The 16952-nt window shown below is 46.2% G+C and overlaps 1 protein-coding gene across 6 annotated transcripts in view; it reads left to right on the forward strand.

Annotated features, from left to right (window-relative positions):
• The window catches only part of DHX30 (DExH-box helicase 30), a 55073-nt gene that overhangs the window by 11188 nt on the left and 26933 nt on the right, over positions 1-16952 (forward strand). For 3 of the 6 annotated variants that reach the window (XM_053600504.1, XM_053600505.1, XM_053600506.1), the window contains exons 4-6: positions 1713-1808; positions 15795-15925; positions 16517-16627. In XM_053600504.1, coding sequence (XP_053456479.1) covers positions 1713-1808; positions 15795-15925; positions 16517-16627 — 338 coding nt within the window. Of the gene's footprint in view, positions 1-1712; positions 1809-2997; positions 3024-11191; positions 11484-11680; positions 11698-15794; positions 15926-16516; positions 16628-16952 lie in introns of those variants that run through there. The other 3 variants (XM_053600507.1, XM_053600503.1, XM_053600508.1) reach the window with 3 other exon arrangements.

The following is a 16952-nucleotide window of genomic DNA, read 5'->3' on the forward strand; positions in this document are numbered from 1 at the left end:
CTGTTACACTTACATGTTTTCTGTAAAATCACATATCTATGAGAAGAGAGCTTCTGGGAAAAATAAAGTTATGGCAGTATAACTGCAACTTTATGTCCAGGCTATGACAAAACAATCACCAGATCCTGGAAAGATGCTTTGGACCACCTAGGCAGGCAACTCAGGACAATGCTGAAAATGTGCAATGAGTATTTTAATGAGAACAGGTCTATCCTCTCCCACGTGGTCTAGTGGTTAGGATTCCTGGTTTTCACCCAGGTGGCCCTGGGTGAAACTCATGGTGTGGGAACCCTAATGTTTTGGGCCAGGCACAATGGCTCATGACTTATCATCCTAATATTCTGGGAGCCCAAGATGGGCAGAGGAGTTTGAGACAAGCCTGAGCAAGAGTGAGAGCCTGGGCTCAGTGCCTGTAGCTCAGCGGCTAGGGTGCTGGCCACATGCATTGGGGCCGGTGAGTTTGAACCCAGCCTGGGCCTGCCAAACAACAATGACAACTACAACAAAACAAATAGCTGGGCATTGTGGCGGGCACCTGTAGTCCCAGCTACTTGTGTGGCTGAGGCAAGAGAATCGCTTAAGCCCAAGAGATTGAGGTGGCTGTGAGCTATGACACCATGACACTTTACCGAGGGCGACAAAGTGAGACTCTGTCTCAAAAAAAAAATAAGAGTAAGAACCTATCTCTACCAAAAAAATAGAAAAATTAACTGGGCATTGTGGCTACTTGCTGTGGCACTCAACCCTAGGGCGACAGAGTAAGACTCTGTTTCAAAAAAAAAAACACCAAACCAATTTTGGGTAGCATTTAGTCTCCAAATGAATGGAAATACTTAGAATGGCAAGTGGCAAGTTTACTGTTCTGAAGAGGGAGAAGGCTGGTAGGCATGGGATCTGGTTTTAGCTCTTAAACTAGAGTCTAACATGGGCGCTCATAGCACATTGGTTATGGCGTTGGCCACAAACACTAAGGCTGGTGGGTTAGGACCCAGCCCCAGCCAGCTAAACACAATGACAACTGCAACAGAAAAATAGCCAGGCATTGTGGTAGGCGCCTGCCCTGTGGTCCTAGCTACTTGGGAGGCTGAGGCAAGAGCATCGCTTCAGCCCAAGAGTTTGAAGTTGCTGTGAGCCATGATGCCATGGCATTCTACCCAGGGTGATGTAGTGAGACTGTCTCAAAAAAACCAAAACAAACAAACAAAAAAAGTGCTAGAGCATAACAGTCAATTAATTCCTTTCTTTGCTCAGTTCTTAGAGGGAAAGAGTCATTTGAGGTTTGGTGGCTGGGTACCCTTAGCAAGTGCTTAGATAGCTACCATAAGTGGAAGACAGTTGGTCCTTTGGTCTACAATGGCATTCAGTTTTCAACCGCTGTCCTGTCTCATCTTCACAACTTGACTGTGGAGAAGTGTATAAGGTGTATGTTAAGCAATAGAGTATAGCTAAGGGAATAGGAAGAGTTTGAGGGCTTTCCTGAAAGCCAAGAAGGCTCTTTGTAAGGCTATCAGGTATTACATCTGTATAAGACAGTTGCCTTCCTCCTGTGTGGCCTTGTTAGTATTGTTCCTCAGCATATGAGACCAGCTCCCAGTACTGTACAACAACCCTGCTGCCCAAAACTTACGGATGGTCTGGAGTGAGTCCGTTCCAGTGTCTATAACTGTGAAGGGTGACAACATGTTTCCCTGATGTCCTTTCTCTTTCTCCAGATCGGGCCCAACACAGGCAGCGTCAGTGCAAACTTCCCCCACCCCGCCTTCCACCCATGTGTGTCAATCCTGCCCCTGGAGGGACCATCTCTCGAGGTAAGGGAGGAGCCATGCCTCCAGCAACAGCTTTGTCCAGGGCTATGGGGAGGCGGGTGGCAGTGGGATTCTTGGTGCTGGGGCCATGGGCCTCTGGAAAGTAAGTGAGGAGGGGTGGGGTTCCAGAGCTGTTGGAGCCCTGTAGAAGAGAGTACATGGAAAGTCTAGTTTTTTTTTTGGCCAGGGCTGGGTTTGAACCCGCCACCTCCGGCATATGGGACCAGCATCCTACCCCTTTGAGCCACAGGCGCCGCCCCAGAAAGTCTAGTTTTTTTTCATGATCCTTGGCCACATGGTTTGGACTGTTGTGTGGCCTGGAATAAAGCCTAGGCTCAGTCTGGGTGTTCAGTACCAGAATGAAGAATCTGCAGGGCTTGGGTCTTCTAGGCTCTTAGGAAGTCCTTGACTCAGGTGGCTCAGAAAGCAGGGTGCTTGTAGCAGGGCCAGAACAGAGAACCCTGACTCAGCCCACTGCTCTCCATCTTGGAGGCTTTGGGGATACACAGCAAATCACTTCCCTATCTCCCTTCCTTCACCTCAAAGCACTTTACTGACATCAGAATGTGCCTCTGAGTCCATTTGGCAAAGTAGGCTGTCCCTTTGATAATGGATAATGTTAGAGTACTCAGATAAGTGACAGCTTGCCTCAGGTCCCTCTGGTACCCAGGGACAGGGCCAGTAATAGGACCCAGGGAAGCATCTCTGCACAGGAATGTGTCCTCTCTTCCCTCAGACTTAAATCTTTTCCAGGTCTGCTAAGGCTGGTGCAACCTTGTTGTCCTGACAGCTGCTCTTCTCTAGGCCATGGGCTACCTCTTCACACCCCTCTGCCTAGCAGAAAGAGCACTATTTTAGGTCACAGTCTTTGCCTCATCTGGAGACAGCATGTCTTCTCTAGACTCTGTCTGTAAAGTGCTTTGAAGGTTAAGAGCTCAATAAGGGCACTGGGAGCACAGAGCAGCTCAGTTTCTGTGGCACATGCTGCTGCCATGTTCCCAGGCAGTTTTCATGTGCACCAGTCCTCCTGCTGCAGTGCCCCTGAATGCTGACAACAGTATAGATATAAGTATTTCCAGCCCCTCTGACCAATTGACTTAGGTTTTAAAGAAATGCCACCCCTACCATTACCAAAACAAGAGTTGATTGCCCTTTTTTTCTTCTTTCTTAAAATGCCCTGTAACTCGAAAAGGCTGAACGTTATTTCCAACATGGCAGGTGAGTGGCTCTGAGAGTGTCAGATGTGCTTTGGCTAAGCTTAAAGATGGTTAGTTGGGGTTAACCAGGCAGTGGGCTAGGCCGTGCCTCCTTGAGCACATGCAGAGGACAATGCTGATTACAGGATGGGTAGTTGCCCCCTGTGGGGAAGTCCCACAGATGCCATGCTTTCTCTCCCTTGAGGAGCACAGACCCCTGAGCCTCATAGTCTCTCTTCACAACTGCGCCTCCAGAAGGCATCTGTGGGTGTGTGTATCTTTGCTTTTTTCCCTCTCTTTCTCAGCTAGAAGCAACAGACCTCTTAGCCCTCATATTACTATTACTATTAGGCCTTTCTGCCATGCTTTTTAATTCCCAGTGATCAGAAAATATGGCCACTGTATTGATCACAGTGCTTATTAGAGTCAGATTTAGAATTGAAAAAAAATCACTTCCTTTTCCATCTCCTTACCTTGCACTCTATTGCCAGCCTTTTACTGAGGCTGCCTTCCAAGATAAAGGGTGAATAAATCAAGACACTCACCTCAAAGTGTCCTTTGACTCTTCCCCACTCACCCAGATTTGAGACAGAGAGTGCTAGAAAGGAACATGGGTAACACTTTCTTCTGGCAGGATCCTAGGGGACACAAAACTGATCTTTTCTGTCCATTCCCTTATACAAATGTGTCCTCTCTTCTTGATATGGTGGTTTATCTCAAAGAACCTATAGCTTTACATATGAAGAAGACAAAGCTGTGAAGATGGGATCTGGAAGAGTGGTCAGGGTGCCCACCTGGCCCCTCTACTCATATACTTCTTAACATCCTTTCTTGCCATTTTGAACATCTGTAAAATATCCAACTATGGTTGCCAAAATCTTGGCTGAGACTCCCAGTTGCTTTAGGTGTTGGTATCCCTTCCACTTTCCCTCCAGAAGTTCTCTGGCATGCCCCAAATCCTGAACTGGCTTTCTCCTGTTGCCTTTGCGTGAGGTCTTTAAAGTTTAGGTTCCTAAATTACCTTCCTCTGTATTTAGCAGTCCTTTACACCTTAATTTCATGCTATTAGATATAGTTGTTCAGCACATTTAGTACTGGATGTCATGCCTAATCCAGAAGTGGACAGAGAGATCTCTATCAACCCTTTTTTCAGAAATTTCCTCCTTTTTCACAGGCAAGGGAGTTAACTTTCCTCAGAAATACGGAAGAGAAAGCTTAATGTTGGTTGGAGGGGCATACCTGAGCCCCTCTAACTTTCTTTAAGGTCCTTTAGAGCAGGATTTGGAAAACTTTTTTTTTTTTTTTTTAGAGAGAGAGTCTCACTTTATCGCCCTCAGTGATGGAGTACTGTGGGTCACAGCTCACAGCAACCTCCAACTCCTGGGCTTAGGCAATTTTCTTGCTTCAGCCTCCCGAGTAGCTGGGATTATAGGCACCAGCCGAAACGCCCGGCTATTTTTGTTGCAGTTTGGTTGAGGCTTGGTTCAAACCTGCCACCCTTGTTATATGGGGCCAGTGCCCTACCCACTGAGCCACAGGTGCTGCCTGGAAAACTTTTTTTGTATGACTTCAGATATTAAATATCTAACCCTTAGGCTGTGAGGGCCATATGCTTTCTGTTGCAGTTATTTACTCTGTCATTATAGCTTGAAAGTAGTCATAGATAATAACAACTAAATAAACAACATAATAAAATAACATAATAAAGAGCATGGCTATGTTCCAATAAAACTTCATAACAACAGGCAGTGGGCAAGATTTGGTCTGTAGGCTATAGTTTGCCAACTCCTGTTCTAGATCAGAAGGGTTCCAAGTGCTAGTGTGAAGGGTTGCCCTCATTTTACAAGAGACAGTGTGAAGTTTGTGGAGGTGAAATAATTGCTAAGGGGACTCTAGCTGTTGGAACCCACTTGAAGTAAATGAAATAAGAAAAGTATGTGTGGCGCCTGTGGCTCAATGAGTAGGGCACTGACCCCATATACTGAGGGTGGCGGGTTCAAACCCGGCCCTGGCCAATCTGCAACAACAACAACAACAAAAATAGCCAGTCTTGTGGTGGGCACCTGTAGTCCCAGCTACCTGGGAGGCTGAAGCAAGAAAATTGCCTAAGGCCAGGAGTTGGAGGTTGCTGTGAGCTGTGACCCACAGTGCTCCACCACTGAGAGCAATAAAGTGAGACTCTGTCTCTAAAAAATAAAAAGTTTTCCAACTCTTGCTCTAAAGGACCGTAAAGAAAGTTAGAGGGGCTCAGGTATGCCCCTCCAACCAACATTAAGCCTTCTCTGGGCGACAAAGTGAAACTCTGTCCCAAAAAAAAAAGCGAACAAAGAGCTTCCTGAGCACCAACTAGTTGGTTTGCATCACTTGGATTTTTTTTTTTTCTTTTTGAGACAGAGCCTCAAGCTGTCGCCCTGGGTGGAGTGTCATGGTGTCACAGCTCACAGCAACCTCCAACTCCTGGGCTCAAGTGATTCTTCTGCCTCTACCTCTCAAGTAGCTGGGACTACGGGCGCCTGCCAGAATGCCCGGCTATGGATTTTTAAATGTTTTAATATATGTTTTTTAATTTAATTAATTAATTAATTAATTATTTTTTGAGATAGAGTCTCAAGCTGTTGCTCTCAGTAGAGTGCTGTGGTGTCCCAACTCACGGGAACCTCAAACACTTGGGCTTAGGTGATTTTCTTGACTCAGCCTTTCAAGTAGCTGGGACTACAGGCACCCACCACAACGCCCGGTGGTTTTTCTTTTTGTAGTTGTTGTTTAGCTGGTCCAGGCTGGGTTCGAACTCAACATGCTCGGTATATGTGGTTAGCACTGTAACCAGCGGGGTACAGGTGCTGAGCCTATTTTATTTATTTATTTATTTTTAGAGACAGAGCCTCATATTGTTGCCATCGGTAGAGTACTGTGTGTCACAGCTCACAGTAACTGCCAGATCTTGGGCTTAGGCGATTCTTTTGTCTCAGTTTCCCGAGTGGCTGGGACTATAGACGCCCATCACAGCGCCTGGCTATTTTTTTGTTGCAGTTTGGCTGGGGCTGGGTTGAAACTTGCCACCTTCAGTATATGGGGCTGGCACCCTACTCACTGAGCTACAGATGCCACCCTATTTTTTTTATTTTTGAGACTGAGTCTCTGTCGCCCTGGATAGTGTTGTGGGGTCAGCTCACAGCAACCTCAAACTCCTGGGCTCAGCAATCCTCTTGCTTCAGCCTGCCGAGTACCTGGGACTATGGGCATGTACCTACGGGCATTTTCCTGTGTTTCATAGAGATGGGGTCTCGCTATTGCTTAGGCTTGTCTTGAACAACTCAGCTCAAGCAATCCACTAGGATTCAAGCAATCCACTTCTGCTTCCCAGAGTGCTAGGATTACAGGCATGAGGCACTGCCACTGGCCAGATTTTTCTTTACATAAAATTCTAAACGTGGGTTTGAAATATTTTCTAGGCCACACAGGGTGGTTCACGCACCCTAGGAGGCTGAGGCAGGTGGATTGCTTGAGGTCACAAATTTAAGAGCAGCCTGAGCAAGAGCAAGACCCCTTCCCTAAAAATAGTCGGGGTTGTGCTGGATGCCTGTAGTCCCAGCTACTTGGAAGGCTGAGGCAAGAGGATCACTTGAGCCCAAGAGTCTGAGGTTGCTGTGAGCTATGATGCCATGGCACCCTGCCAAGGATGAGACTCTGTTAAAAAAAAAAAAAAAGAGAAATATATTTTCTAAAACAGAGGAAATAGTAGTAGTATAATGACCCTCCATGTCCTTATCAGTCAGCTTGAATAATTAAGAAGTTATGGTCAATCTTGCTTTAAGTATATCTCTTCACTTTAGCATCTTTGGAAATAAATACAAGAAATCATAGCATTTCAACCTTATGCTAAGTGGTTGTCAGTACACAGTGCTATACTTACGGTTTCCTATAGTGTCTTAAGGGCTCGGGTCCTGCTTTCCAGGTGTGGTCTTTCTAGGTGTTGTCTCCATAGCTTTCAGCCACCGAAGTTTTCAAAGTCTGTCCCCAGCCATTGCTACCACTACCAGGTTTGATAAGCTTTTGATTATTATTATTATTATTTTTTTTTTTTTGAGACAGAGTCTCAAGGCATAGTCCTGGGTAGAGTGTCATGGCATCACAGCTCACAGCAACCTCAAACTCTTGGGCTTAAGCGATTCTCTTGCCTCAGCCTCCCAAGTAGCTGGGACTACAGGCACTCACCATAACATCTGGCTATTTTTGTTGTTGTTGTCATTGTTGTTTTAACTGGCCTGGGCCAGGTTCGAACCTTCCGGCCTCGATGTATATGGCTGGCACCCTACCCACTGAGCTACAGGAGCCACCCAAGTTTTGATTTTTTTTTGAAGCATTTGGCTGCTAACAATCCTTAAGAACTACTCCTGGCAGGGTGTGATGGTTCACGCCTGTAATCCTAGCATTCTAGGTGGCCAAGACAGGTGGATTGTTTAAGCTCAGGAGTTCAAGACCAGCCTGAGCAAGAGCAAGACCCCCAATTCTACTAAAAACAGAAAAACTAGCTGGGTATTGTGGCAGGTGCCTATAGTCCCAACTACTCAGGAGGCTGAGGCAAGAGGATCCCTTGAGCCCAGGAGTTTGAGGTTGTTGTGAGCTATGACACCACAGCACTTTACCCAGGGCTACAGAATAAGAATCTGTCTCAAAACAAACAAACACACAAAACTACTCCTAAAGCTGGTGGATCCCTAGGATTTTGGCAAATTAATGTGTTAGCCAAATGCAGAGCCCTTGAAGAATCATGTCCTGTGTCCCCCATATGGATGATCTGGTGTTTGAGGTGTTTGATACAGATTGTGTCCCTTTGTGACAATTGCTGTGTCAGACATTTGCTGCCAAAGCTACATTTTCCTTTTGCCCCTTTTCTGGTAAAAATCTTCTGAAGAGTAAATGGAGGAGCTAGAGTTGAAGCCTTACCATCTTGCCTAGATCTGTCTCTAAGAGGCCTGTCCCTTATTGCCTCAGACCTCAGAGGCAGGTGCTTTTCTAACAGAACACTCTGCAAATCCTTTCTCTTCTCTTCTCTTCTCTTCCCTCTTCTTTCTTTCTCTTTCTCTCTTTTCTTTCTTTCTTCTTTTTTTTTTGAGATGAGTGTTACTCTATAGCCCTGGGTAGAGTGCTATTATTGTATCATAGCTCAGAGCAACCCCAAACTCGTGGGCTTAAGAGATCCTCTTGCCTCAGCCTCCCAAGTAGCTGGGGCTATAGGCGCCCGTCACAACACCTGGAAATGTTTTTCAATTTTTTTTTTTTTTTTTTTTTTTTACTAGAGACAGGGGTTTCAGGCTGGTCTGGAACTCCTGAGCTCAAGTAATCAACTCACCTTGCCCTCCCAGAGTGCTAGGATTACAGGCATGAGCTACTGTGTCTGGCCCTTTTTCCTTTCTTTATTTTTCCCTCCTCAGCCTCTTGAGTAGCTGGGGTTACAGGTGCTTACCATAACACCTGGCTAATCTTTCTTCCTATCTTTTTTATTTTTTGAAACAGAGTCTCAAGCTATTGTTCTGGGTAGAGTGCCATTGTGTCATCATAGCTCATAGCAACCTCCAACTCTTGGGCTCAATGATCCTCTTGTCTTAATTTTTTTATTTTTGGTAGAGACAGGGTTTCACTCTTGCTCAGGCTGGTCTCAAACCCGTGAGCACAAGCAATCTGCCTGCCTCGGCCTCCCAGAGTGCTAGGATTACAGGTGTGAGCTACTGCACCCAGCCTCCCCTTGCCCCGCCCCCCCTTTTTTTAAAAGTGGAGTCAGGGTTTTATTGTGGCTCAGGATGGTCTCAGACTCCTGAGCGCAAGCAATCTTCCCACCTTAGCTTCCCAGAGTGCTAAGATTACAGGTGTGAGCCATTGTGCCTGAGCTTGCAAGTCTTTTTTCTAAATACAGTAAACCCTCTGTAAGTTGATCACCCAAGGAGTGTAACAAACTGGTCAACAGACAGAGGAGGTCAACATAAAGAACTAGGCCTACAGTTATGACATATATATGTGGTGCATGTTCAGTCTATGAAAATTAGGACAAGTTAAGGAGGTGGTCAATGTAGACAGATAGTCAACTGTGGAGGTTCTACTGCATTCCTTTTTTTTCTTTATTTTGTGAGACAGTCTTGTTCTGTCACTGGGGGTAGAGTGCTATGACCTCAGCCTAGCTCACAGCAATCTGAAACTTTTGGGTTCAAGTCATCCTCCTGCCTTAGCTTCTGGAGGAGCTGGAACTACAGGTGCCCGCCATGGTGTCCAGCTAATTTTTCTATTTTTAGAAGAGATGGGGGTCTCACTCTCACTTAGGCTGAGTTTGAACTCCTGAGCTTAAGCGATCCTCTTGCCTCCAGCTTCCGGAGTGCTAAGAATACAGGCATGAGCCACTGCACCTGCCCTGCATTCCCATTTGATCCTACCACAGCCATACCAAATGATTAGAGCAAGTTTGTCCTAATTTCCCCAGTTGATGAAAGTACTCAAAGCTGGCAAGTCATAGAGTTGAGACTAAGCCCACGTATTAGGACTCAAATCCCATGTTCTTTTCAGTTCTTAGAATGGAAAGTAATGAGCTCAAGTAATCAACTCACCTTGCCCTCCCAGAGTGCTAGGATTACAGGCATGGTGTCCTACACCAATGGCCTTGGCATCACCTGGGGACTTGTCTTCCAGTCTCCTACCTAGGACATAGATTCAGGTTGTCCTGAATGTATGTACTCCCTGGAAATAAACGTATTAAAAAATATGCAGATTCGTGGGGCCTTGGTGTGTGTCACACTTTATGGGGGCAAGACATGATTGCAAGAGGGACTTTACCTAACAATTGCAATCAGTGTAACCTGGCTTACTGTACCCTCAATGAATCCCCAACAATAAAAAAAAAGAAATGCAAAAAAAATGCAGATTCTTGGGCCCCAACCCAGACCTAATGAATAAGAAACTGCTGGTACCACCCAGCAATTTTTTTTTTGCAGTTTTTGGTCAGGCCGGGTTTGAACCCACCACCTCCGGTATATGGGGCTGGCGCCCTACTCCTTTGAGCCACAGGTGCCACCCTTTTTTTTTTTTGAGACAAGGTCTTGGTCTTTTGTTTGGGGTAGAGTACAGTGGCATTGTTATAGCTCACTGCAACCTCGAACTACTTGACTAAAGTGATCCTCTTGCCTCAGTCTCCTGAGTAGCTAGGACTACAGGTGCACACTCCCATACCTGGCTTTATTTTATGTGGAAATGGGGTCTCATTATCCTGCTCTGGCTGGTCTCAAACTTCTGGCCACAAATGATCCTCCCAATGTGCTAGAGTTACGCGATGACCCACTGTGCCCAGCCAAGCAATGTGTTTCAATGACCTCTGTAGGGATTGGTAGGAATCATGTCTAGAATTGTAAAACAGTCTTATCCCTTCCTCACAGTTTACGCCCATCTGCACTGCCAACCTCTGACCCAAGGCCTTCTGAGAGATTAAGACTTTAAGGCTTCTTGCTCTGCACTGTCACTGTCCACAATATGTAGTGTCAGTCTGATTCTCAGCTGACTCAGTATCCTGCCCCTCAATGATGTAAGAGGCAGAAGAATGAGCCTGGCTAAGATCCAGGGATAGCAGTTTAGAAATAGAATTCCAACTGCCTTTTTTTTTTTTTTCTTGACATGGGGTCTTACTGTGTTGCCCAGGCTGGTGTGAACTTGTGGCCTCAAGAGATTTTACCACCTGGGCCTCCTGAGTAGCTGGAATTACAGGTGTGGGCCACGATGCCCAGCTTTATCTGGCTTTCAAACAAGTGAGGAACAGCACTTTGACTGCTAGACCAGCTCATTTCTTGGCACAGTGTCCAAAGTTGGGTGTTTCCACCTTCCACTCCAGCCCTGGGGATTAAATCTAGTCCGCTTATGTTAAAGAGGTCTTTTCTGTATTGTCTCCGGATTCTTCACCAGGTTTACCTTACTAATCTTAAGTAAGATTGGGATGCTAATTTGCTAGAGGCATGTGAACAATTGAAAGGACCTAGAGGGGACTAGGTCATTTCCTTAGATGGACATTGAGCTAAAACCTAGCACCATTTCTCCCATCAAAACCCCATTTCCTCCTTCTGCCTCGCATCCAGATGACTAGTACGTGGGTTTGGACTTACTGGGCAACGATTTCAGCGGGGTCTAAGCCCCCGGGGTCCGCCGGCCAGCAGGGGGCGTGCCGCGCTCGGACCAGTTGCTCCCGCTCATCTCATCGGGTCCCTGCCCCGCTTTGGGACCGCGGGGGTCGGCGGGAGCGCGATGGCGGCCGCCAGGAGGTTCATGGTGCTGGCCGCCGGCGTTTCTCCGCGCCTGCGGCCGCCAGTTCCCCGCGCTGCTGGACGACAGGGACGCTCGCGCGGCATCTCGTCAGGCTGCGCCTGCCCCGACCGCACCAAAGAGGCCGCCGAGGCCGAGTCAGGGATGGCCCCCGGCGGGCCCGGGGAAGGCGACGGAAGCATGGTGAACGGTGAGGGCAGTGGCGGGGACGGATGGGCCTCAACGCCCTTGACTTAGGGGCGCAGACCGGGATCCACCGGGACAGGCTGGGGATAGTGTCTCCCTCTCTCCGATAGTGTCCGAGACCGCCATCCGCTGGCGGGCCTGCCGTTTATAAAGCTGAGCCTGGCACAGACCCAAATGGACCCCCCCAGAACGCTTGCACCCGGCAAGATAGGTGAAAGGTGCGGATCCTCTAAGAAGTGGGGAAAATGGGTAAAAGTCCAACTCCTGCCAGATTCGTGGACAAGGGTTAGAGGATCAAGGGTGAGCAAGCCCTCATCAGTGTGGGATATAGCCCCAAATGTACCTGGGACTTCAGGATCTTAAATAGAGGAAGAATGCCTGCTCTGTGCCTCCTAAGTGCAGAGCAAGCACCCTACCTATCAAAGATGGGTAGAGAGCGCCACATTTCACCTACTTTACAGAACTGGAGAGAGTCTCAGTACACATTTGTTGTTACCTCTGTGAGTATTAGACTAAAGTTGGGTTCCTCTTTGGGATCAAGCCCCCTTGAATCTATTTACATATTCTTTCCTAACTGGTTGAGTCTTAGTTGATTTACAAATTATCACTTAGAGGGAGACAGTACCAGGTATTCTCCATCCTCACCAGTTCACGCAGGAGTCTGACCCAAGGAAGCAGTCTCAAACCAGGCAGCAGGGTTACATCAGATGGAAGAACTTTTTCAAAGTACAGAGCTTTCTCCACATTGTTGCCATTTTTAGGTGCCCTATGGGGAATAGGATGTCCAGTGTTGTGAAAAAGCCTACCAGGTGATTATGATGCCTGCAGGTACACGTGTGTGTATATACAGTTCCTACAAGGTTCCATAGTAGAGCTGCCAGAGGCTGGGAGTGTAGAATGAAATGGTCTCTTATCTCCTCCGCAGGCTGTGGCCCTGCATCTTTTGGAGGTCCACAGGTCCATGCTTGGATTTCAGAGTCCTTCCTTTTCTGTCTTTCCAGCAGGCCTTTTTTTTTTTTTTTTAAGTTCAGATTAATATGAGGGTACAGATGATTACATTGTTTGCATTTGTTAGGTAGAGTCCAAGTTGTAGTTGTGCCCCTCACCCAGGAGGAGTGCCATATACCCTTTCATTGTGCCTGTTAGTAAGAGCATACCAGTCCCCTTCTCTCCTTCCCTTTCCCATTTCCTCCCATCTTCCCCCTCCTTGAGTTTGTGTTTTTCTATGTGTGGGTGTGTATTTGTTTATCACCTGGCTTCATATTAGTATTGAGTACCTTGGATACTTGCTTTTCCATTCTTGTGATACTTTACTAAATAGAATGTTCCCTAACTCCATCTAGGTTAATACAAAAGATGTAAAGTCTCAGGACAGGCAAGGTGGAGGCACACTCCTGTAATCCTAGCTCTCTGGGAGGCCAAGGCAGGTGGATTGCCTGAGTTTACATGTGGGAGACCAGCCTGAGCCAGAGTGACACCTTGTCTCTAAAAATAGCTGAGACAAGAGAATCACTTGAGCCCAAGAGTTTGAGGTTGCTGTGAGCTGTGACACTATGGCACTCTACTGGGGGTGACATAATGAGAATCTGTCTCAAAAACAAAACAAAAGATGTAATTCTTCATTTTTTATGGCTGAATAGTATTCCATGGTATTTGTATATTATACTGCAGTTTATTAATCCAGTTCACGTGTAGATGGGCATTTGAGTTGATTCCATATCTTGGCAATTGTGAATTGGGCTGCAATAATCATTCTAGTGCATGTGTCCTTATGGTAAAATGATTTTTCTTCTTCTGGGTAGATATCTAGTAATGAGACTGTGGGATCAAATAGGTTTGTTTTTAGTTCTTTGAGGATTTTCCATATTTCTGTATTAGTTTGCCATCTCACCAACAGTGTAAAATTGTTCCCTTTTCTCCACACCCTCACCACCATCTGCAGCTTTGGGATTTTTGTGATATGGGTTATTCTTGGTGGTGTTAGGTGATACCTCAAGTGGGTTTTGATTTGAATTTCTCTGAATTTTTCGGAATTAGGGAAGATGAACATTTTTTCATGCGTTTGTTGGCCATTCTTCTGTCTTTTTTGGAGAAGGTTCTCTTCATATCTTTTGCCCAGTCATAAATAGGATTGTTTGCTCTTTTTTTGTTGATTGATTTGAGTTCTCTGTAGTCTCTGGTTATCAACTCTATCAGATTTGTAACATGCAAATATTTTTTACCACTCTGAAGGTTGTCTGTTTGCTTTAATTGTTGTGTCCTTAGCAATGCAGAAGCTTTTAGCTTACTTAAGTCCCATTTATTTATTTTTGTTGTTGTTGCTATTGCCAATGGAGTCTTCTTCATAACCCAGCAGGCCTTTTTTTTTTCTTTTTCCGGTAGTCTCATTCTGTCGCCCTGGGTAGAGTGCTGTGGCTTCATGGCTCAAGCAATTCTCTTGCCTCATCCTCTTAAGTAGCTGGGACTACAGGTACCTGCCACAATGCCCGGTTAGTTTTTCTATTTTTGGTAGAGATGGGGTCTTGCTTTTGCTCAGGCTGGTCTTGAACTCTCCTTGCAGGCCTCTTGATGGTCTTTTTTTTTTTTGGCTGCTAAGTATGTTATTGCTCAGTTTTTTTTTTTTTTTAGACAGAGTCTCAAGCTGTTGCCCTGGGTAGAGTGCTGTGGTGTCATAGCTTACAGCAATCTCCAACTCTTGGGCTTAAGTGATTCTCTTGCCTTAGCCTCCCAAGTAGCTGGGACTATAGGCACCCACTACAACGCCCCGCTATTTTTTGGTTGTAGTTGTCGTTGTTTGGCGGGTCTGGACTGGATTTGAACCCACCAGCTCCAGTGTATGTGGCTGGCGCCCTAGGTGCTGACTACAGGCGCCGAGCCCTCTTGATAATCTTGCTTAGCCCTATGTCTAGCACAAGCTACCTCTAGATGGACATTTCACCCGTACCCATTATGCTCTGATTTTTTTTGTTTTTTTGAGACAGCGTCTCACTTTGTTGCTCTTGGTAGAGTGCTATGGCGTTATAGCTCACGGCAACCTGAAACTCTTGAGCTTAATCGATTCTGTTGCCTCAGCCTCCCAAATGGCTGGGATGGCTATTTTTGTTGATGATGTAGTTGTCATTGTTTAGCTGGCTTGGATGGGATTTGAACCTACCAACCTTGGTGTGTGTGGCCAGCGCCCTAACCACTTGTGCTATGGGTGCCGAGCCAGATTTTTTTTTTTTTTTTTTTGAGACAGAGTCTCACTATGATTCCCTCAGTAGAGTGCTGTGGCGTCATAGCTCACAGCAAACTCAAACTCTTGGGCTAAAGTGATCCTCTTGCCTCAGCCTCCCCTCCCAAATTTGAGACTATAGGCACCGCCACAGGCCTGGCTTGTTTTTTTTTTTTTTGTGGCTTTTGGCCGGGGCTAGGTTTGAACCCGCCACCTCCAGCATATGGGACCGGCGCCCTACTCCTTGAGCCACAGGCACCGCCCGGCCTGGCTTGTTTTTAGAGATGGGGTCTTGCCCTTGCTCAGACTGTTCTCAAACTCCTGACCTCCAGCAGTCCACTTGTCTCTGCCTCCTGGAGTGCTAGGATTACAGGCATGAGCCACCATGCCTGACTATGCTCTGATATTGATACAAAGAACAAGCAAAAGAAGGAGATATCTGATACGTGATACCTGATACATCCTTTCTCTCCTTGATTCCAGAGAATTTGAGGGCAGAATAGCTTGTGCATATGTCTTAGCTCTAGAAGTCTTTAATAGTTCCCTATACACAGTCTGGCTCTATGGAGCTCTTCTGCAGAGTGCTTAGGTACAGTTAAAAGCTGGGACCTGGTATTCAGACTCTGGTATTTAGCTACATGGGGCCAGTCCTCCCTTCTGTGTGTCTTACTTTTAGGAGGGGCCTTGCGTTGTCTTGATCTCCAGTTTGTGTGTGTGGTGATTTTTTTTGTTTGTTTGTTTAGTGTCTTTTTTCACACATTAGTCTAGGGGGGTTTATTGACTATCCAGGCTTCTGTATTAGGATCTTGGGTGGGATGTATTTTATTAGGATCTTGGGTGGGAATGAGGATACTGGCTGGCTCTCTTCTGTGGTGTGTGTGTGCTTTCTCCTTCAGGAGATGTTAGTGCATGTGCGTGTGGTCTTACTTTCCCCTGTAATCTCTAAAGCCATTCCTGTCTCCTTTTCCAAGATGGTCCTGGGCGGTTTGGGATCATGAATCAACATCCTCAGAATCCAGCCCAGGGTTTCCCTGATACATACCCGATGGAGTTTTTAAAAGAAAAAGAACAACTATAATGCTTTTGTTCTTATTTTCTTAGCTTCTAGGGACCTATTAAAAGAGTTCCCACAGCCCAAAAACCTTCTCAACAGTGTGATTGGAAGAGCCCTTGGCATCTCACATGCAAAAGACAAACTAGTCTACGTGCACACAAATGGACCGAAGAAAAAGGTAACTCTGCTGGTAGCAAGGAGAAGTAGTGGTCTGATTCAGAAAGGAGACTTGACTATCTGCCCTTTCTTTATTGTAAAGGAGGCTATAGAATGGGTTTTCTGAATTAAAAGTTAGCAGAGACTCTCAGAGCAAAGCTTGGTTTGAAGAAGGGCAAGAATACATATGCCTGGTTTAGGGAAGGGGACCAGGATAGATGAGGTCGAGAGTTGTCATCTTGTCTAAGACAGGCCCTTGTACTAATCCTTGGTTGTGGTCTTCCATCAACTACCTAGGATTGCAGAAGATCAGAATTGGTGAGAATTCCTGCTCCTAGAACTCAGAGATCCTGGGACCCACAAAAAGCATACAGTGGGCCTTGGTCTCTGGCTAGGATATGGCTTCTTCAAGAAGCAAAGCAACTTGAGGTGGAATGATTAAATGAGGGTGAGAGAGTTTTATAAAGGGGTTGGGGTTCTGTCTTGTACTCTCAACTCTGAGCCTAGCACATTGCTGCTGTGAGGTCCATGGCTTTGTTGGTGCTACATGTGATTTGCAAAAACTTTCTAGTCTGGAGAGGCAAGGGTCCTGATTCTCTCTTCTCTTCCCCAGAAAGTTACCCTGCACATAAAGTGGCCCAAGAGCGTGGAGGTGGAAGGCTATGGCAGCAAGAAGATCGATGCTGAGCGGCAGGCTGCAGCTGCAGCCTGCCAGCTGTTCAAGGTGACCCTCCCCTAGCAGAAACCATGGAGATCTCCCTCCTGGAAAGTCTTTGCCCCTTGCTCTGATAGTCTTTTTGGTGCCCACTGTATCTTTCTTGATAGCGTGTGGTGTTCATCTACTGATCTGTCCTAAGCTCTTCCCACTTCCTAGTTCCTTGCTCTTTAGTCAGTGAAAATAGATTTGTTATTATTTTTTTTGCCACTGTGGTTAACTTTCTTTGGTTTCAAAACCCTTTTGTGGAAGGAACTCCTTTATGAAAAACTTCTGTGTACAGCATTGTGGATAATATTTCCATTTTGGTTTCTGCCTGGCTTTTACTTGTAGC

The sequence above is a fragment of the Nycticebus coucang genome, chromosome 8 (assembly GCF_027406575.1).
Source record: "Nycticebus coucang isolate mNycCou1 chromosome 8, mNycCou1.pri, whole genome shotgun sequence".
NCBI lineage: Eukaryota > Metazoa > Chordata > Mammalia > Primates > Lorisidae > Nycticebus > Nycticebus coucang.